This window comes from Penicillium samsonianum (assembly GCF_028829775.1).
Source record: "Penicillium samsonianum strain IBT 33392 chromosome Unknown utg000003l_segment0_segment0, whole genome shotgun sequence".
NCBI lineage: Eukaryota > Fungi > Ascomycota > Eurotiomycetes > Eurotiales > Aspergillaceae > Penicillium > Penicillium samsonianum.
This window is the reverse complement of record NW_026643261.1, coordinates 221774-241746: the sequence shown is the minus strand read 5'-3', so window position 1 is coordinate 241746 and position 19973 is coordinate 221774. Positions and strand designations below refer to the sequence as shown.

Below are 19973 nucleotides of genomic sequence, written 5' to 3'. Positions count from 1 at the left end.
CTAGCCCAATGCTCCACTACGCCTCGACCCGCCACTATACCAGTGATGACGAAAGAGGTGTTACTTAGTCTTGTCCTTTTCCGACTGGCGTTTGAGTGCAGCCGAGATGGTGGAGATGCTCTGATAGAGATAGTCTATTATACCAAGTCATGTCAGCCTATAACGAGCATCCCGGGAACTGCAGGACATACACGCCGGGACAACAATCCAGATGAAGTTCATGAAGAAGTAATACAGCCAAAAATAGTACGGCTCCGGTCGGGAATATGGTCGCCCGTGGACATACTCGTCAAACAAACTGGTCGCATAATACAGCATGTCGCCGTACAGATGGCTCATGCACACAATTACCTGGATAGGGTGGCGCAGGGAATGCCTGGTTGCGGTCAAGTATGCAACAACAAAGCACAATGGTCCCCACAGGAGCTTTGTGAGAATCAGCGGTGAATCCTCGAGTTGGCCTTGTATATAATTGTGGGACTCACCACGGTCATTGTCTCCATACATAACACCAACGTGTCTGAGGTCATATACCGGGAATCCGACAGAGCATATTCTTTCCATAGTTGCCCAAAAAGATCTTGGGCAGAAGCCATGTGGTTATGGTGGACCATAAAGTAACCCTCGAAGAAGCAGTGCAGAGTTCCAGCTATATATCCCCATTGTCAATATTCAACCTTCAAATTCATCTTTTCTCGATTGGCGTCTTACAGAGCACAAACCACAGGATGGCGATTCGATCCGCCATGCGCAGTGTCGGTTTCACATAGCTAGCCAACGCGAAAGTCACACTAAGGAGAACAGTACATGCCCCACCAGCAGAGACGAGAAGCTCCAACACTGGGGTCTGGTTGGGCTCATAACCCACAACATTGGCATCGAGGGGGTAGTATGGGTGGGATGGAGGACTGGGCATTTTTGGAGTACCCCTGAGAGTTGGAACTCTGGTCTAGACTGTGAATGTCTCAGTGTCCCGGAAACACAAATATAGAAAAGTACAGAGTATAGGAAAGTCAATGGACAAAATGAGACGTCAAGAATGTTTGGCTTTTTGCGAAGGGGGTGGATTTGAGTTCGACCAATAACAAGCTTAATTGGATCTACAGATGACCTCGGGATGCCTCAATTTGAGAGAAGACGATCAGAGATTAGATCGATCAAGCAAAAATAAAGAAATAGTGACACAAGCTTGAACATTTCAAGGCTTGCATCTTGTGTTTTTCTTTTAGCATCCTTCTCGTGTGTTTTCATGCCTCTGGCGACACTAAATGCCTGAGGCATTATATTTGCTCAACGCATCGAACTGCACTGGACTTGCGATGCTGTAGAGTATTTATATACAATAAGTTGCTTAAGTTCGTATTGGCAAAACTGGCTATCCTTAGGTACTAAACGACAACCCTCCATTTGCAGAAATAGCACTCCCAGTACACCATCCAAACTAATGATTACAGATCGTCGCAACCAACCCAGCAATCTCCTCAGCATACGCCGCTCTCCCTCCAAACTTCTTTCCCAGCTCCTTCACCTCCGGGCTGTCAGTCTTCCGAACAGCCCCCAATGGAGTGAGAGGATTCCACAATGCAAGTTCCTTTTTGACTGCATCAGGGGCAGACATATACATATCCGTCATGACAGGACCAGGGTTGATCGAGTTGACGGTGGCTCTCTCAGCCAGCTCACAACACCACACACCGGTGAGTAGAATCGGACCAAGAACATTTAATTCATAGATTCGATGGAACTCGGATTCTATGACTGATTCGAGTGGGCCGAGGTATAGCACCGCGGCGTTGTGAACGATGATGTTGATTTGGAAAGATCCTGTTTGCGAGTCGGTGAAATGCTCTTTCGCGCTTGACACGATTCATGCGCATTCCTCCCGCGAAGTAATGTCTGCTCGAATGGGCAATGCGCCCACTGAGTATTCCTTTTCGAGGTTGGCGGCGAGTACTACTGCGGATGCGTCGGAGGCCTCGGTTGCATAGTTGATAAACACATCGCAGCCCTTGCTGGCCAGTTCTGGACTATTGCGGCTCCGATACCTGGAAGACAATGAGTATGGGATGTCTGAGGAGCCAATGTCGGACTTACTCCGTGCGGATCCCGTTACTAGAGCAAGCTTGCGCTCGTATATGCGAAGGAATGTGCCTTGATAACTACCCATATTGACAGTGGTTTGATCGAGCAAAAAATCAGGATTGGACCTGGATCAAGACCAAAGCAAGCTGGACACGTTCTTTTATGAGAGATACGGGTGTGTCTGGCTCCAGTATTAATGGAAGTGGCCAGGCATATCATTGGCCTGCCCACAAGCTCAACGGAAACGAAGGATTAATCCCCGACTTAGTACGGAGTGTGCACAAAGTACGATGTATTGTTGTGCAACTGTTCTATGACCCACATGGATTGACTCCAATAATAGCCCGCAGACGCACTCTGTAAATGTCGTGGGTGGATACTAGCGCATAAAGTCTAGTATTTCTTCCAATTCTCTGGGGTATCGGCACCTCTAAATCTTTCAATTCCATCCGCCACTGCATCTTCGTTCATCCCCCAGTCCCCTTTTTCCACACGTTCTGCCCAGCTCAGTAACACCTTATGGTTTCGCGAACTGTGCGAGTCGCATGGCAAGATACCACTGAATTGATATACCTGACAGAGTTTATCAGACATGCCATCAAACCTATCAAACCTGCTCCGCAAGGCTTCTTGGTGCATGTCTGTTATGCTCGACTTCAAATGGGGGTGACAGTCGACTATCGTACCCCGAACCTGCAGGGTAGAACCTGTCAACAACATTGAAATATAAGCTGGTCTGAATATCCTGCACCTTCTCTTCCGAAAACCATGGTCGAGTCTAGGGCGATTTATTCTCACCAATCCCTCGCAAGACGAGAAATGGGATAGACTTGGGATTTAGAGGAGGATGTGTGCTATTTATTGAACAAGAGGGTTCGAGCGGGCCTATACAATCTTGGAAAGTTCATCCGCTCAACCATGGTTCCAAGGTTGGTGAACCTTGGAATACAACAATCTACCACAAATGTAGATTCAACGATCCTTTCACTTTCGCTGACGAGCTTTAGATACATATGTACTCTCTGCTGTCCAATTCATTGCCCGAGGATAGCTCAAATGTACTGGAGATTTCGAAGTCGTGCAATTCACCGACTCTGCTCTAGCACGGAATATCTCCAATGCGTCTATTGGGGAGCATCAACTTGAACTGGAAATCTTGGTTTATGAGGCACTGAGGGCAGACCAAGCTTCATCTGCTGCCGGATTGATTAATTATCCACCTAGAACCTTCCAAGGCTTTTTCCTGAACAAATAGACTGACAAAATGGAGATGCTCACTCCTCGCTAAAGCCCCATAGGAAATTATCGAGGATAACCCTTGCATCGTGCAGGTTCAATTCATTCGAATTCCCATACTTGACCAGCACTTGTAGGGCCCGATAGTCCTCCAGATCAACTGCTAGCTCGACTGCTGTGTTCACCATATCCTGTGAGACTTCAATGTCTCTCCGGTGGGCAAAGAAAGTCTTCAAAAGCCATCCCCGGCCTGCCTTCAAGGTATCGATTACAAGTTCATCGGACACTCCAATTTCAAACTCGCTCTCGAGGATGAGATTTAGAGCAGGCTCAGATACCCAATCGGGCCAATCGCTCGGTCTCTCTTTTGTTGTCATCACTGCGTTCAGAATATCCTGGCATAATTTGGAATCTTTCACCCGGGAAAACAGAAACTCAACATCCGTAGAGTTGGGAGCTTTCAAAAACATCTCAGGACACACATTGATATGTGGGGCGAAGTTCCAAAGCACCCTGAGCATGTCGATGCTACAGCTGGGATTTCCAGATGCCGCAATCAGAATATCTTCGGTAACAACAGCATTGTCTAGTTTCAAAAGATGCTTCATTACCTCCAAACTCCCCGTGGCCGCAGCGGCTAATAAAACAGATGGCGTGGCCTCGCTGATTGAACATCGATCCAATACTAAGGTTAGCATAGCGTGGTTGCCGGACTCGGCCGCAGTTTTCACATTCGCCTCGCAGAGATCAAGTTGTCCGAAATGGGTCTCCAGTATCTGCAGTATTTTATAGCCTGAAATCTGATTACTGGTGACTGCGTCAACAACCATCAGGGATGGTTTCTCAATCATTGCAGTTCGCTGCAATAGAAGCTTTGTCATTTCATCTCCGAATCGACAGTTCTGAGCAGCACCAAGTAGCATCTGGCTCGAAATATTCGTAGCGCCGTGTCGGTTGAGAAGCTTTGATATGGTTTCGGTGTAGTCCAACCTTTTCAATGCATTTACAATCACCGCATCAGTAACCTGTATCTCTCGGTTGTCCTCCAGAATGACATCCAGAATGGTGTTCCCTTTGATGGAATTTTCCGTGAAAGCAATCAAAACCTCTTCTGAAACCTTCAGACCAGGTTTCATTTCCAGGAGCGCTTGAAGAGTTTCCGGATTCCCCCATGTATTTTGAGCGCATTGCAGCATCATCTGGACCCATAATTCATCATCTAACGGTCGGTTCGTCAAGGATACAAGGAGCTTGACCATTTGAGGCCCATCATCAAGATTCCGCGCTCCACCAACAATCACTTTGGACGTAATTGGGCCTCCAGCCTTGAGCAGGAGCTCGAGAGGAGCGATTCTTCCCCGTGTCGCAGCTTTCACCATAACGTTTTCTGTTACCGGCCAACCGTGATTGATGAGAATTTCGATCGCCTCAGAGTTGTCGCGTGAGGCAACGGCTTGAATCATAGCCCTCTCGGTCCCTTTGATCTGCCCAGCGCATTCCAACAAAAGCTCTATTTTGGCTCGCATCCCTTCTCTCAAACCAGCGTAATAGCTAGCCGATGCGATAATTTCACATGTAATGATCGATTCATCATTCTTGTGAAGAATTTCTCTCAGGTGCTCAATGGGTATGGCGGCTATAGCATTCTTGAGTATCTCAGAGGTGACTACGACATCGGGGGCTCGGCTGAGAAGTGCTTCAATGGCCGTGTAAGACGACCTACATTCTTCGATGAGCTCCGTCGTAATGTGGAGACTTTTATTATAATCAAGCAACAGCTCAATTATTTCCTTATCTGCCTGATGCGCATTTACAATGACCGGTCCGGTAATCAGGTCAGGCTCGACGAAAGTCAAGAACCATTTGAGCGGCTCAATGTCGTCGTTTTCGACTAGTGCGTTCAAAACGCGCTTTTGCAGTAATCGGCCTTTTATTTCTCCCATCAAATACTCCCAGATATGATACTGGGAGTGTGTAACGGCCGCCAAAATACATGCTTCTTTGACGTCGTCATCCAGCTCATGATAGTGATCGATGCGAAGAACTTCACCGAAGCCGAAGACGCAGGAAAGCAAAAATGCCCGGTCCCAAGATCGATGATAATTTTGCAACAGCCCGAGAAGGTGCGATCCGGTTACGCTTTCCATTTTGCGGCGCTGACGAGAATGGACCCAACACTTTAGTGGACAGTTCGGATCCGAATCATCAAATAGAAAATAGCGCAGGAGGTGAAAAAGGTGTAGTTCTTCGTTCGACCGATTCACTTCGCCAGCATACACACAGTGTACATTCCAATTTCGCAAGGAGTAGTCATGTATGCCTTTCCTGTAAGAGTCGATATCTGACAAATTTACGGTGCTTTCATCGCTGAGGCCTAGTCTGCTGAGGAATTGTTCTGCACTAGGCGACCCGGAAGCTCCGATCAGTTTCAACAAGCATACCTCCGCGGCAAAGGCGTTGCTGGATTCCGTGGAGTATTCGGGCTTGGTTTCTAAGAATTCTCGCACTGACAGATGGGCGAAGCGGAAGGTCCGGTTTCCATCTTGGGTTGTCTGAGAGATCACGAAATTGCTGAACAGATCCAAGATAAAGTCTTCGTCGATCTCGTATGTCTCAATTTCCACGAAGCTCGTGATAGCTTGGGAGAAGTCTTCCCAACCGAAAACCCGCGTCGTGCATAGCATCCATTTCAGCGTGTTTTGGAACAAAACCCGATCTGTTTCTTCGGTGCTTTCGAGTGCTTTTTTGTAGAGGTCCTCGTATAGCTCGCTGAGTGGGCGCGGGATTGTCGACATAGCGAATCGAATATCTCTCTCCGTACGAATCCAACGAAGACTCTGCAGCTGCAATTGGGCCCAACGGAACCTAAAGCTCGTAAGGCTTTGCGTTATCGAAGACCCAGAAATATTTTAACTTACATTCCGTTAGCCTTAGAAATAGTATCTTCTTTGATCAACGCCTTCAGATCATCTTTTGTGGATTTGACTCGGATAGAGCCAAGTAGCTGGTTCTTTGCCACAAGCCTGTCCGTTTCAAAATTCACAAATTTCTCGATATCGGACCCATTCTCTACCCACGTCACCTGAACCCCCGAATGCGCCTGGATAGATAACCTCAAGTCACCTTCTTCGCGCGAAGTGACAAAGATCTTGACGAGGCTAGTCGAGTTGTCGATAATATACTCCAGGGCCTCGACGAGTTCTGCACGCTCGTCTCTACTACACTCATCCAGAGCGTCCATCACAATGGTGGTCCGGGAATAGACTTCGGTCAGTTCAACGATTAAATCACGGCACTCACACAGATTCGGAACTCTCGTGGAACCATCTGCCAGGTGTAATTTCCTGTAAAGAGAAACTGTTGGGGGAGCAAGGGGCTGGTTTGAAGATGGGCTAGAAAGCTGACGCGCAATACATCCGAGAATACTCTGTGCATTCGCACGTTGGGACTCGGCAGTGTTGCGAGAACAATAAAAGTAGGCTTGAGCAAAGTCTTCAATCTGACAGGAGACATTCATGCCATCATCAATGACCATCGATGCTAAGCAGCTTTTGCCCGCACCCTGAGCACCATGAAGCCAGAGCAGCGAATTTGTGCTCTCGCCTTTCCATTCAGTGAAACTTGGATGTTGCAGAACCCATTGGCATGTTCCGTCCAGGACTCTAAATTTGATCGTGGTGTGGTAGTCAAGATACGGCTGAGTAGACAACCAGTCCAACATCTGTCGTCGCTGTATACCTGAAGGACACGTTAGATTGCTCCGATCGGTTAAAGAGGGAAACTTACTGTCCAAATGATCCTCGACCTTGTTCAAGTGGAAGAACACCTGTGAGAGTGGCTGTTCCATCCGACTGAGCGTATCTCGCAGTGAATGAAAGGTCTCCATCTCTACAAAACCATTAGTGGTGGGCATTTGTGCTCGTGGTTTGAGTCGTCTCCTTACCTAACGACAAGGTCGCAAGATGAGAGGCAATATTATTGTTCACTATTATGATCGACTGATCAACCATGGCTCAACCAAAACAAGGCGAATGGAATACTTACTCTCACCTTGAACCAAACTCGCACATCGGTCTACCAATTTCTCGTCCGCTTCCATTTTGTCCAAAAGCTCCTGGAAATCATCCTGGCCAAGGAGCCCACTTTTCAAAAGTCGCACTAAAGATTGTGAGCTTTCTCCAGCTACCATCGAACTTGGCAATATAAGCTCACCTCCTGTTTTATGTTCAAAATAGCGCTTGGCTTCAACGAGATATTTGAGGATTGAGCCATACACCCTCACCACCGCCTGCTCAAGCTGTTCCGAGGTAGCTGAACGTTTTTGGATGTAAATCTTCTCGATGATTCTATATCGTGCGGTCATTTTGGCAATTCTTTCGGCACCCTGCACAACGAAATCGAATTTGCTGAAATCGTTGATAACAATCTGCAACAAGAACCGAGCTCCGGCCCATGGTAAGGCAGCGTGGCCCGGGTCATACTGCACAAATTGATCGCCCACTGATTTGAATAGCTCAATCCAGCGCACGACTTTGCTCAGTAGGTCACGAATTATAACTTTCTTCCCTTTTCCTGGGATGGTGATTTTCCATCTCTTATGGATGCATGTATCGTATGCTTCCCGAGTAGTTTGCTCAAGTCTCTCCAATATCTCAAGCTCGTTTTGTCCAGTTCTCTTGATATCATTGTCGCTATCGAAGGCCAGCAGGTCCCGGTCAACGTCGTCGAGTTTGGATTTCGCAACCGTCCAAAGTGACTGGCTCTGGACGCACATGATTCCTTTGCATCAATACACGTTTTGATTAGAACCGGTAATTGGTACAGACGGATCTCCCCAGGTCTGGATGAACCTCACGTTGGAACGAGAAAGAAAAGGGACTAGTGTCTACGGCCTGGGGGTTGCCCCGCGCTTAGGTGAGCTAAGGGTTTGTCCACTCCACGGGTCCCACGTGAGAGAAATATTTCCATAGCTCAATTAAAAAACTATGTAACTACCATTTGGCCAGGAATCCTCCATCGATGGGCAGACAAATTCCGTTTATGTATGACGAACACTCAGATGCAAGCCAAAGTGACCCCTGCGCTACCTCATGAGCCTGTCCGAACCTGTTTAGGCTGCTAACCTTGGGCGCAAACTCCTCATGTGTAGTGCCCATAATCTCCAACGCTGCGGCCGACATTTCACTCTGCTATTATTAGACCCTCTTCGAATTCAAGACGGGAAAACATACAAATATCGCCCCAGGCGCAATGGCATTAACTCGGATGCCCTTAGGGCCACCTTCAGTCGCCGCATGCTTGGTCAAGCCCAAGAGTGCATGCTTAGCCGCCGTATATGCTGGCATATTCGGTTGTGGTGAATAGGCGTTGATTGAAGCAATATTGACAATAGAGCCCTTAGAGCCCTGCTTTTCCATTTGCTGCATCTGGTATTTACAGCACAGTGCGGTACCAGTCAAACTGACATCCATCAATCTGCGCCAATATGACTCGTCAAAGTCAATCAGGGGAGTCTGATCCGGAGACATGGCCGCATTGTTGATTGCCACGTCCAATTTGCCGAAGGCGCTAACTGTCTGCTTAATGAGGTTTTGTACATCCTCTGACTTCGAGATATCGGTCCCCACGAAACGAACTTCTCCCAAGGCAGAAAGCTCCTCTGCAACTTGGGCTCCCTGCTCTGCCTTCACATCGGCAATGACTACCTTAGCCCCCGCGCGGAGAAACACAGACGCGGTAGCCTTGCCCATGCCCTGGGCGGCACCTGTAATGATGGCGACCTTACCTTCAAGGAGGGGAAAGATAGGCGCTTCTGGCACATTCATTTTGCAGATGATCGGCTAGACGACAGGATGAATATAGATATGTGAACAACAGGGGGCAAAACAATGAGTTTTGTTTCGGTTTAGTGTGGCCAGGTATGATTTTATGTTCGATAATCTATTGAATTTGTGGGTCGGCATTGGCCCCCTGTTTTGGGACCATTTCGGCCCCATCTATCCTCAAATTGGCCCGTCTGCACAGACGATAATCTGCCCCATTCCCTGGGAAAGACCGTTATTGTGTCAAATAACGTTCAGTGGATTGAAACACCAAACAATGGAGTACGACCCACTTTCCGAAGCCCCAGTCTTGGTAACAGCGCCAATATCAAGTTAGTGTCGAGGCCGTCAAGTCCTAGCGGACGGCGATCGCCCTATGTGCCTCTTCTTTAAGAACAATACAATTAAACCCATTTAAGGCTATTGATGCATGGAGTACAAATTACATAAGTACTTAATTTACACATGCAGCAAAGGTTACGAGCTACGGAGTACATGTAGCAGGTCCAAGTAGCCCTGAGTTTTCTTTTAACTATCATCATTTTGAAATCAACCACCAAACTATCTACTTCCTGTTCTTATTGACATTCCACAATGGCTGCCTTTCCTGTGCCTTCTATCAATGCAGATGATGAATGGTCTCCCCTCAAGTCAGTTATCGTGGGCCGAGCAGGGCAGGCATGCTTTCCCAGCGCCCCCCCCTGAAATGATCGAAGCAACGATGCCGTCGGCCCACGTGCCTCTATTTAGGCCGCGATCCCCGTTTGACAAGCTTCTGATAGTCAAAGCGGAGGCAGAACTGAACTATCTCGCTCGACTTCTCGAGTCTGAGGGTGTTCGGGTCTATCGGCCGCCGGCAGGGATCAACTGGCTAGACGTTGGTGGGTACACTGGTGCCATGCCTCGTGACGGGCTTATGAGCGTCAAGAATACATTGATTGAAGCCTGTTTTGCCTGGAACTGCCGTGATCGGGAGATTGAAATTGCCTTTACGCCGATCCTTGACGAGCTGGCGCAGGACAGCGGTGTGACCATCGTGCGGCGCCCTCCGCACTCCTTTGCCAACTCCTTGCTTGACGACTTCCCTCAGACTGGCGATGCTGCCGGAAATGCCACTAGTCAGTGGGTAATCAACAACACCCGCCCTGCCTTTGATACGGCGGACTTTATGCGGTTTGGCAAGACTATCCTCGGGCAGTTCAGCCACGTAACCAACCAGGCTGGTATCGACTATGTCCAGCAGCATTTGCCTGGGGGGTATAAAATTGAATTGCTTGAAGTTAACGACCCGAGCGCCATGCACATTGATGCCACAATCCTGCCGCTCCGCAATGGACTATTGGTTTACAACCCGACAAAGGTCACCGAGGCCGCGCTTCGCAAGCATGAGGTTCTGGCGGATTGGGATCTCCGAGCCTACCCCTTTATTCCAACTGAATCAGATGGTCCGCCGCTTTACATGACCAGCCCATGGTTATGCCTCAATGCTTTGGTTTTGGATGGAAAAAGAGTCGTGGTCGAGGCTAGTGACCTCCAGACAACACAGCTGTATGAATCATGGGGAATGAAATGTATTCCATGCCCCTTCAAACATGTGAATAGTATTGGTGGCTCTTTTCACTGCGCAACAGTGGACTTAGTCAGGGACAATGTTGAGAAGTGATAGAGTAAGCAAACAAGCCCGATAGGTGGGAGCTAGTAGGCTCAAGGAAATTCTTTTCAGTCATTCGATTTCATAACTCAAATTTGCATTGATTGATCTGGGTCAAGGACTGACTGTTCCTATGCTATGAGCTCTAGTTTCTCTGCCTTGTTCGTATTATATTGATTCAGAGAAAAGTTATACTCGCGTACTACGGTTCCCTCTAGAATCACCTGGGAAACGGCCATAATGTCAAATCATCTAGCGGTGAAGCCCATGTGGATAAATGAGTTGGGCTTAAGAAGCCAGCTTTGTCTAACGAGCCGGGTATACTGTCTCACGCGACTGTCTGACATCCAATAGCAAAGGGTAAAATGGCCAAGGACAAATTAAAGCTTAATGCGGTCACCAGCAGCCTCACCATCATGTCCAACATAAGATAGTGAAAGCTTGTCGCGTATATACTGCAAGTGCTCACATTCAGTTGTTCACCTGAGGAGATTATGAGACAGATGTTATGACTCACCTCTCCGACCTTGAATGGTTTTTTGCAAGGAGGGTTATTCTCTGAAATCTGTTTTTTTTTTTTTTTCAATACGGAAATAGTTGTATCATAGTCAACGCCAAAGAATGGTATTGAATGCCGTTCCTCTCCGGTCGAATTGGCCACGCGGTGAATGGTCGACTTGAATTTGTTGTTTGTCCTAAGAGCTGGTTAGTATATGTTGGCACCGATTTGAGATGAAATCTTATCCCATACCAGAAGGCGAAGCAATCCGAAATGTTCACAATTAATGTTCCTGGATCGGCGGTGCCGCTACCCACTTCCCATGAGGGTTGAGGACCTGCAGAGCTGGAACGTGGTCTAGGGCCTGTGAAGCATTGATAGTCCTTCCAGAATGTAAGCATGCATTATTATGTCCACATCGAGTCTAAAAATGACTCTGTCTACCGTATGAGCCGCTAGCCCCGGGGTCTCCTGCCCCTTCACGGGCGGAGGTGGATAATGCATCATCCTCGATGCGACCCCTGGATACTTCACCATCGATTGGAAATAACCCTCGTCCTGGTCCAACGCCAGCGCAAAGATCCTCATCAATCCTCGGGCAAGCTCGAGGACTTCGGCAAAATATTGAAGGTACGTCGCCCGGAAGCCTGGGAGGAGGCTTTCTTCTAGCCACTAGTTTTCTCCATGTAAACCGTACCTATCTGAAGGTGGCGAATCATCGGGACCTTTTTGCAGATCTCCTGAGAGCTCATAGCCGATGTCGAATGCCTCGGAAAGAGACCCAAGGGGCTTGTCTTGAGTGGCTCCCTCAAGGTCGGTATTCGACGATTTCTTTCCATACAAGGGGCTATAGCCTCGGAAGTACTGGTGTCAACGTGGTTAGTTAGTCCCACCACCTTCACAGATCGCTGGCTCTAGTATGCGACACGCACTTCAGACGTCGCCAGATAGCATGCCATCTTATGTTCTTCGCTGAGGGAGAATAACTGATGGGCGGCTTTGTAGGTACGATTGATCAGCACATCGGAAATTCCATGACTCTGTTCGAACGAGATTTGATTAGAGTTAACGTAAAGGTTGATGGGTTGGGAGTGAAACCCCTTGCACCTTGATGTCAAAGAAGCCAACCTGGGTACAGGCCTGAGCGATTTCTCTCCTGAGTTGGTGGCGCTGATGGATACAGGGACTATTCAATGTGCACAAGTCAATAATGGGAATGCTCTCAAAATCAACTTCTTGGATGGCCATTTTCTGAGACGGTTGCTGTAAGCTGAGGGTGGGGATTATTTTCTAGCACTCCAGTGTAACAGTCTTATTTTCTTGGTATAGCAGCACTCGGCAATACTATATATACTCCATGCAGAGCCAGTCCTCCACCGCACCGGGGAGTTAAAGTGGCACCGTGCATTCTCTTCTATACTGGTGTCTAAGGAATGTGGGCTATGTAGTGTACTGAAAGTCCATAACACAATGTTCACTTACTGCATATTTTATTGCATATTGTATTGCATGTGCATATGTAGACTTCAGGTAAGTACCATTTACTCCGTATATTGCTCACCGATACACGATTCCTGCCCCATACTTGTCTATTCAAATTAGGCTAGGGTCCTAAGATTGTTGTTTGTCAGGAAGAGAGCTCCTCTCCCTTCTTCCTTCTCTCCCCAGTGTGCCATTTTAGCATCCAATACAACTGTATTAATCTGTTCTGTGTTTCTGATCCTGTAGAGGTTGCATTGGCTAGAGAAAATTAGTTATTTATGTATGTATCCAAAAGAGATAGACTCATCCAAAATTAGACCTACATAGAAACGATGCCAGAAAACATCCATACCAGGTAGACTACTTATGTGGTGATACCCTTCCTCTATCCTTAAGGCTATGGCAAAACCATATTTCAAGCTTGGGGTGGCTTTTTTGAGGTAAGTTTTTAGATTCTACTCCTTACACCTATGTGAAAGTCCTCAACACTGTATTTACTGCAAGAGACCTAAAATGACGCTATATCAAATTTCGGACTCTTCCAAAATACCAGCTTGCCTCAAAACCACTTTCTTTTCAGCAACTCGATCCTCATAAACGAGTCAAGATCTGTAAATTCAGCGTTAGGTTCTAAGTTTTCCAAAAGGGTTGCAGTGATTCATGCTTACTGTTCTGAGCCTCCATCATGCCTAACGGATCCTGCGCAGCATCGATGGTCTTCGTGCTGTCCAAGCCAATCATCATGATCTTCGCGATGCTAGGCACGCCATTCCGGTCCATAACGAACAGCATCCAGTATCCAGGAATTAGAATACCCGAATCTTTTGGCAGGGTAGTTTTCCAGATCGACTTCCAGAAGCGCCAGTCACGAGTAACATCAAGTGGAATGCGGCGTTGATCAGTGTTAACAGTGTGGGTGGCGGTACCCAGACGGACCAGGGAAGCTGTGGAGATATCATCATCGGTTTCGAATGTCAAGGTACTGCCCACCGAGGCATAATCTTTCAGTCCTGAGATGATCTTAGGACGGCGCCGGGGCTGACCTGAAGGAGTCAGGAGGTAGGGAGGGGTAAAGATCTGGCCATCATAGTGGTTGGCTGTGCAATTGCCACAAAGACCACCGCCTGCGTTCAACACCCGGGCGTCCGGGAGGAGGATTGACACGGTGTGGTATACTCTCACAAGATTGTTCTGCTGCAACTTCGTGAAAGTGTTGGTTTTAGGGTCATAGATTTCCGGGACGAATTGGACGTTTTCCTCATTAAATGCAACGCCGAACGTCTGGCCGCCGAAGATGGCGACTTTTCCATCGGGGAGAACGACAGTAGTGTGGAAGACACGCTTAGTGTGCATAGTGCCTCCTCCGGCCGGTTCAACCTTCGGCTTCTGACCCGGTTCGCCGATCGTGATAATGTGGGCGGCGTTCGTGGCCGGCGATTTATCATAGTCAGGAGAGCCACCGAGCGTGAGGATCTTGCCCTTCACGGCATCGAACATGATTGCGTTGCCGGACATAGAATCCTCATCGTCCATACGAAGCCCTGCCTCCTTAACACCTCCATTGTGATGAGCGGAGTACCAGTTCATCTGCTTGCTAGGCCCGGCTTGGAAGATACTCAGGTCCTTCCAGCCGAAGAGCCAGCCATGGTTGTCCGCTCGCCAAGGACCTTCCATATCCTTAGTCAACATGTGGCTGACCTTGGCTTCAGGAAGCATAGTCCAGTTTCGGGTAGCAGGGTCGTAAACCTCGGCATCCTTAGCAACATTCGAACCTCCAGCCCATGAACCTCCGATGACGAAGACACGTCCATCGGAGAGAGTTGTAGACGCCTGGTATCCACGACGGAGTTTCATTTCGGTTGCGCGAATCCATTTATCATTGGCAGAATCGTAGAGACTAGTCTCCGAGGCATCATTGCCACCAGTAACAACCATCATGCCGGTGCCATCATAAGAAATGCCCGGGCAGAACATGTCGTGGTGGGTTTCGCTGACAGTGCGTTTAGAGACCTCGTCGGTCAATGGGTTCCATCGGGTCATAACGGTCTTGCCTCCCGGAGTCGAGTGGAATTGGTCGTCGGCCCACGAGGACCAGAGAGCAAGCCTGCCAGATCCCTCCTGAGCACCGGAGACAGGCACAATAGGGAAATCAAGAGTTGGCCCCCAGACACCGAGAGCAGGGTCACGAGGAATGGTGTACAGAGTTCCATAAATGTTCAGTTCAGCGATACCGACCCAAGGATTCTCACGGTCGGCATCGGCCGTGATTCTCAAGTATCGGGTAGATGATGGTTCAAACGCAGACATTCGCTGTCTGTTTGTATTGGGCCACATTCCATATGCAACAGGCTCCGCCCACTTCTCATGATCTTCGCTGACCCAGATCTTGTGCTGGGTAATGAGGCCTTCCGTGCCCGTATCAGTTGGAGGAAGGACAACGACGGCGCTCACTTGGTACCACGCTCCAAGATCAACAATAAGAGTATGTCCATTGTTGGAGGGGTCGCTGCGCCAGGAAGTAGTGTTCTTGCCATCGATGGCATATTTGCATGGGTAGCGAGCAGCAGAGCTGCTGCATGTCAAGGTCCAGTCTTGACGGGGGATTCGGTAGCTTTGGTATGGAGGAGATTCATCTTTGAACTCCGGTACCCATTGGGGGTTGTTGTCGGATTTGCCATAGCCAGAGACACGCTCTCCTCTCATAGCCTCGTGCATGTATTCAGCCATACCATTGACTCCGCCAATGGAAACCCCAAAGAGGAGCCCGGCCCATTGAAGCTTCATATTGGGCGAAGTTTATTGGAGAGTGAAGAGAATGTGAAGAAGGGGAAAGAGAAGCTCACTTCACCTATGCGAAAAAAAATTCTTGACGTGACCAAGGGCACATACATATAAGTGCAGTACTCGGCATACTCCACCTGGAGTGGAGCGCTACTCTCATTCAGGATCCAAGTTATTTTCAGCACGGAATACAACATCGGCAATAGCCTACGCCAATATTACGCAAACTATAACAGTCTAGCCCGATCTCGTTGGAGGGCAGGTGGGGCTGCTTTCCACCAGTCAGGTGTATATCTCGGCATTGCTGAATATCAACATGAGAGACAGACGTCAGTGATTGCCTGGGCCCACCTTGCGTAGTACGACGTGACTGGGCACTCCATTTTAGATCGGTGAAGAAAAGTCTCCAAAAATCAGACCCGATCGGCGATGCTCGGCGACAGGTGAAAGATCAGCGTCTCCTGCAGAAGACACGGCATGCAAACCCACTACGAGCTGGATAGTTCAGCTGCGTGAGGCTATTCCTAGCTTGCATATTAAAGGTGGGGCTTCCAAGGTTGTATGGCGCAAAACTTGGCGTCATGACTCGGCAATCGAAGATTAACCAATTGGCGATCGGGGATTTGGTGCTGCGAAATTACCGCATGTCGATCATGGTTGGAAGAGGAACCACAATATGTGATGGTACATGTCCCCGGGTAGATAGTTCGTGCTAGCGGCAATTGGGTGGAGCCCGGCCCGCTTCCGCTGACGTCCATGGATTGAAGAAGCGCTAATCTTGAGCGATCTACTCTCACAGTCGTAATCTCACGTATGTTGTAGGTGGAAGTCCAGTTCAGCTGAGCCTTTATTTATGGGCATCGGCGCTATTCTGCTCTGTGCACTAGCTTTTTGCAGATGTGAGTTGGATATGTCGCTCCTGGCAGAAATGAGCTACATACGGAGTGGAATGTGGACCCATAATTTGTGGAAAGTGGAAAGCTGAAAGCTGAAAGCTGAAAGCTGAAAGCTGTCAGCCCCACATCCCTCAACTTGATGGTTTTCCTGCGGTTATTTCAGACTGCTGCGTTCCTGCATCCATGGATACAATGTTACATCCATACCAGAACAATTGATAGTCGTGACATGTTCGATCCCCTCTTATCGACCAGAATGTTGGGTTGACATGAATGTCCCATCATTCAGATGCAGCTAGGTAGATCGCGGCCGAAGCTTAGAGATCTAGGTCTGTGCGATGTACATCGATTACATCTTACCTTGCCAGATATAGATATTCCGAGGTCTCCACTACTGCAACCAGCGTGTTGAATATACGGAGAACTACGGAGTACAACTGTTGTAGGGAACCGTGATGTTCGTGATATTCTAAAATGTCTCGTCTCATTTGCTTGAAGGTGACCCACCCGTCAAATGTGACTGGAAATTGGGCTATGTTGATCTCTAGTATTGGAAGAAATGCGACCCTATGATCATCTCTGTATTAGGAATCCATTCGATTTATGCGCTGTGGGGCAATGAGTTCGCACACTCAAGTCAATACTAGTCAAAGCGTAATGGAGTATGGCCTTCCCCTCTTGCTCCAGAGATGCCCATACAGCTGAATGTGGCTGTAATCGATTATTGCTATTGGAGCTCACTCGATACTAATGTCGGTATCGAATATGCCTCATATCTAATTGGGCGATCTGATCCAGTAGCTGGATGCTACGTGCGGTTCAATCGCAGGCCTGCGCTGCCCCGCCTCCTTCCTTTGCTTTTTGATTTGGAAATGGAATTGTTGCTGGGTCAGAAGATTGCGTGCCACCCATCTTTTTCATATATTTATACCATCCCCTCAGGTCAGCCCTTGTGGTTCGACAGTAGCCTTCATTGACATTGGATCGTGCACTCTCTTAAGAGTTTAGCTTTCCATCATGAGTCTTACTTCGGCCATCAAGGCAAATATCCAGGGAGATGTTTGGTAAGTTTCCCATGTTCCCAAATGTTCATATATCGGCATGGTCTTTCAAAAATACTTATCATCATCAGGCCTGGTCTCCCCAAAAGATTTCAAACCTTTCTCTTCTTTCGCGTTCGAGACCAAGTTGCTTTCAAGAACCGTCTGAAGACATTTATTCCCAAGATCACCACGGGTCAAGATGCCTGTCAGATGAGCGAGACCATTAAGCAGGCAAAGAAGGAGGCCGAACTGGCAAAGAGATCAGCTAGGCTTCAAGGCTTGCCGGGTATCAACATTGCCTTTACCTCGACCGGTCTTGAAGCAGTAAGTTGTCATCCCAACTGTTTTCACTGGCATCGAACAAAGACTGATAAGTGACTACTCATAGCTCGGAGCATTTGTGAATGCCAATGATCAGAAACTCGTTAAAATGGACAGCCAGCTATCTCCAGTCTTCCGGAAGCAACAACTGAAGGGTGGACTGTTCGAAAAGGGCATGTATGCAGATCTCGTGGGCGAGGGGTGGGACAACCCCCAGGAGCTTCGAAAGGAATACCAGCCCACCAGTGATAATGAGAGATCCATTGATGGTGTGATTATGGTGACCGCAAGTCTGAAGCGTGATTTGGATACCAAGGTCAGCGAGGTGAAGCAACATTTCCTGGCCGACGAAAAAGCACCTCTCAACCCGGACACATATGTACTCAGCCAGAACCCTTCTATAGAGTTGACCCTGGTCAGAGAAGGAAATGTTCGCCCGGGCGCTATGAAAGGAAAAGAGCAGTAAGTACTTACCAAACGCCTGGGAGTCTTTACGAGCCAAACTTACCTTTATATTCAGCTTTGGATTCAAGGATGGCATCAGTCAGCCTATCATTAAAGGTTGGGATGAAAGACAACCCGTGGGCAAGGAACCTCCAGCCGCAGAGCCAGGGTAAGTGTGCTCACCGTCATTGAATAAAGGACTGGCAGACTGATGAAATGCAGAATGATCTTTTGCGGGCATGAGGGCGACCCAATGGGCCAACCAGCTTGGGCCAAAGATGGCAGTTTCCTTGTTTTCCGTGACCTCCAGCAACTTGTTCCTGAATTTGAGGAGTGAGTAACCTCTGATTGTTTCATTGTTTCCTATTTGGTATTGACCAAGTGTATAGGTTCATGGAGGAAAATGCCAAGCACGCCCCTTTCACTCAAGACCATCCCAAGCCAGCCGAAAAGCTTGCTGCATACTTGATGGGCAGATGGAAGAACGGTTCGTCGCCAATTAAGAATGCTGAAGATTTACAATTTGCTGATTCAATCAATATCAAGGAACCCCTGTGGATGAGTCTCCTCATGATGACGCTGACGAAAATCTGTTCTCATCAAACAATTTCGATTACCACCCCGTCACGGAGCACAACAAGTGCCCCTTTGCGGCACACACCCGCAAAATGAGACCCCGAGCTGACTTAGAGCACGACCATGCTGTTATCATCCGTCGTGGCATTCCGTATGGCGAGGAAGTCTCGGCCGATGAAATGACTGATCGAAAGTCATCTGCGGAAAAGGAACGTGGGCTTCTGTTCGCCTGCTACCAGAGCGACATCCGAAATGGATTCAACTTCTTGACTACCCGTAAGTACTCGCAACTTGAACTCATGCATAATGTGTGACAAAGGGCTCCTCACTAACGTTTGATGTTTCCAGGCTGGGCAAGCAACCACCACTTCCCCGACCGCAAGACTAACTTCGTTGGTGGTGAAGGTCCGGGTATTGATGCCTTCGTGGGCCAGAGATTGGATCACCACCCGCCTCGCTCTATCGGTCTTCCTGATGGAAAATTCCCCACCGAGGCCCGCATGCCGCTGGAAAGCTGGGTTGTTCAAAAAGGAGGCGAATACTTCTTTGTTCCTTCTATCTCAACATTGAAAAACGAACTTACGGGTCCTAAAAGTATCTTTGACCAGGAGGAACTGGCGCGTCTCCGTGAAGATAACGAATAATTATGGGGGATCGGGAGGCCATCTTTATGGTAGAAATCATGCTGCGTACTTCTCGAAATTTTGGATGTAATCAATAGGTCCTCTGGACTTGACTCATAATTTATTGAGAATATGAAGGAAACATGAATTTGCACTCTTTTGATATCGTGGCTGCTATTGCTTTTTATATAGGAAAGGACTATGGACACTCACATTATCCAGCGACATTCCCGTTATTTTCATCCATCTACGCGGTCTCTGATAATGAAATATAAGAGCGAGAATTTCGATTTAGCCATATACCATACTGCTAGCTGCAAGCGACTCTAAAGGTTTGCTTTGACATTTTCACGTAGAATTGTCAGTTGAAGGAGGTACCCCCGCTCTTTTGGAGAACACCCCTCGGCTAAACCTGGCAATTCAAAGTCTTTCTGGCAGGCTTCGCTCCACTGCTGAATGCTTTCTTCCGGCTAGCCCTTATGGTGAAGCCATACACCTGCAAATCCAGCATATTTGT

General features: G+C 48.1%; 8 protein-coding genes across 8 annotated transcripts; 2 read left to right on the top strand and 6 right to left on the bottom strand.

The window, feature by feature from the left end:
* Positions 1-60: 60 nt before the first annotated feature.
* Positions 61-916, bottom strand: N7471_003638 (EXPERA domain-containing protein; the record flags this gene model as incomplete). The annotated part of the gene is made up of 4 exons (XM_057276358.1): positions 61-134; positions 192-426; positions 486-649; positions 712-916. 4 exons carry the CDS (start codon positions 914-916, stop codon positions 61-63), a joined length of 678 nt encoding a protein of 225 aa, XP_057135968.1.
* Positions 917-1441: 525 nt separating this feature from the next.
* On the bottom strand, positions 1442-2167 carry N7471_003637 (SDR family oxidoreductase; the record flags this gene model as incomplete). Its single annotated transcript, XM_057276357.1, has 2 exons — positions 1442-1856; positions 1887-2167. 2 exons carry the CDS (start codon positions 2165-2167, stop codon positions 1442-1444), a joined length of 696 nt encoding a protein of 231 aa, XP_057135967.1.
* Positions 2168-3356: 1189 nt separating this feature from the next.
* On the bottom strand, positions 3357-8092 carry N7471_003636 (Galactose oxidase/kelch beta-propeller; the record flags this gene model as incomplete). Its single annotated transcript, XM_057276356.1, has 5 exons — positions 3357-6183; positions 6237-7056; positions 7105-7206; positions 7262-7330; positions 7363-8092. 5 exons carry the CDS (start codon positions 8090-8092, stop codon positions 3357-3359), a joined length of 4548 nt encoding a protein of 1515 aa, XP_057135966.1.
* Positions 8093-8309: 217 nt separating this feature from the next.
* N7471_003635 (SDR family NAD(P)-dependent oxidoreductase) lies at positions 8310-9143 on the bottom strand (the record flags this gene model as incomplete). The annotated part of the gene is made up of 2 exons (XM_057276355.1): positions 8310-8504; positions 8550-9143. 2 exons carry the CDS (start codon positions 9141-9143, stop codon positions 8310-8312), a joined length of 789 nt encoding a protein of 262 aa, XP_057135965.1.
* A 628-nt stretch (positions 9144-9771) lies between these two features.
* Positions 9772-10803, top strand: N7471_003634 (uncharacterized protein; the record flags this gene model as incomplete). The annotated part of the gene is made up of 1 exon (XM_057276354.1): positions 9772-10803. The coding sequence occupies one exon, from the start codon at positions 9772-9774 to the stop codon at positions 10801-10803; it is 1032 nt and encodes a 343-aa protein (XP_057135964.1).
* Positions 10804-11171: 368 nt separating this feature from the next.
* On the bottom strand, positions 11172-12538 carry N7471_003633 (isopenicillin N synthase family dioxygenase; the record flags this gene model as incomplete). The annotated part of the gene is made up of 8 exons (XM_057276353.1): positions 11172-11246; positions 11309-11317; positions 11381-11486; positions 11543-11673; positions 11735-11955; positions 12016-12154; positions 12223-12330; positions 12398-12538. The coding sequence occupies 8 exons, from the start codon at positions 12536-12538 to the stop codon at positions 11172-11174; spliced, it is 930 nt and encodes a 309-aa protein (XP_057135963.1).
* A 665-nt stretch (positions 12539-13203) lies between these two features.
* N7471_003632 (CAZyme family AA5) lies at positions 13204-15556 on the bottom strand (the record flags this gene model as incomplete). Its single annotated transcript, XM_057276352.1, has 2 exons — positions 13204-13381; positions 13441-15556. The coding sequence occupies 2 exons, from the start codon at positions 15554-15556 to the stop codon at positions 13332-13334; spliced, it is 2166 nt and encodes a 721-aa protein (XP_057135962.1). The 3' UTR covers positions 13204-13331.
* A 1910-nt stretch (positions 15557-17466) lies between these two features.
* N7471_003631 (Dyp-type peroxidase) lies at positions 17467-19477 on the top strand (the record flags this gene model as incomplete). Its single annotated transcript, XM_057276351.1, has 8 exons — positions 17467-17513; positions 17582-17816; positions 17881-18275; positions 18334-18426; positions 18480-18590; positions 18647-18744; positions 18804-19109; positions 19182-19477. 8 exons carry the CDS (start codon positions 17467-17469, stop codon positions 19475-19477), a joined length of 1581 nt encoding a protein of 526 aa, XP_057135961.1.
* Positions 19478-19973: the final 496 nt, after the last annotated feature.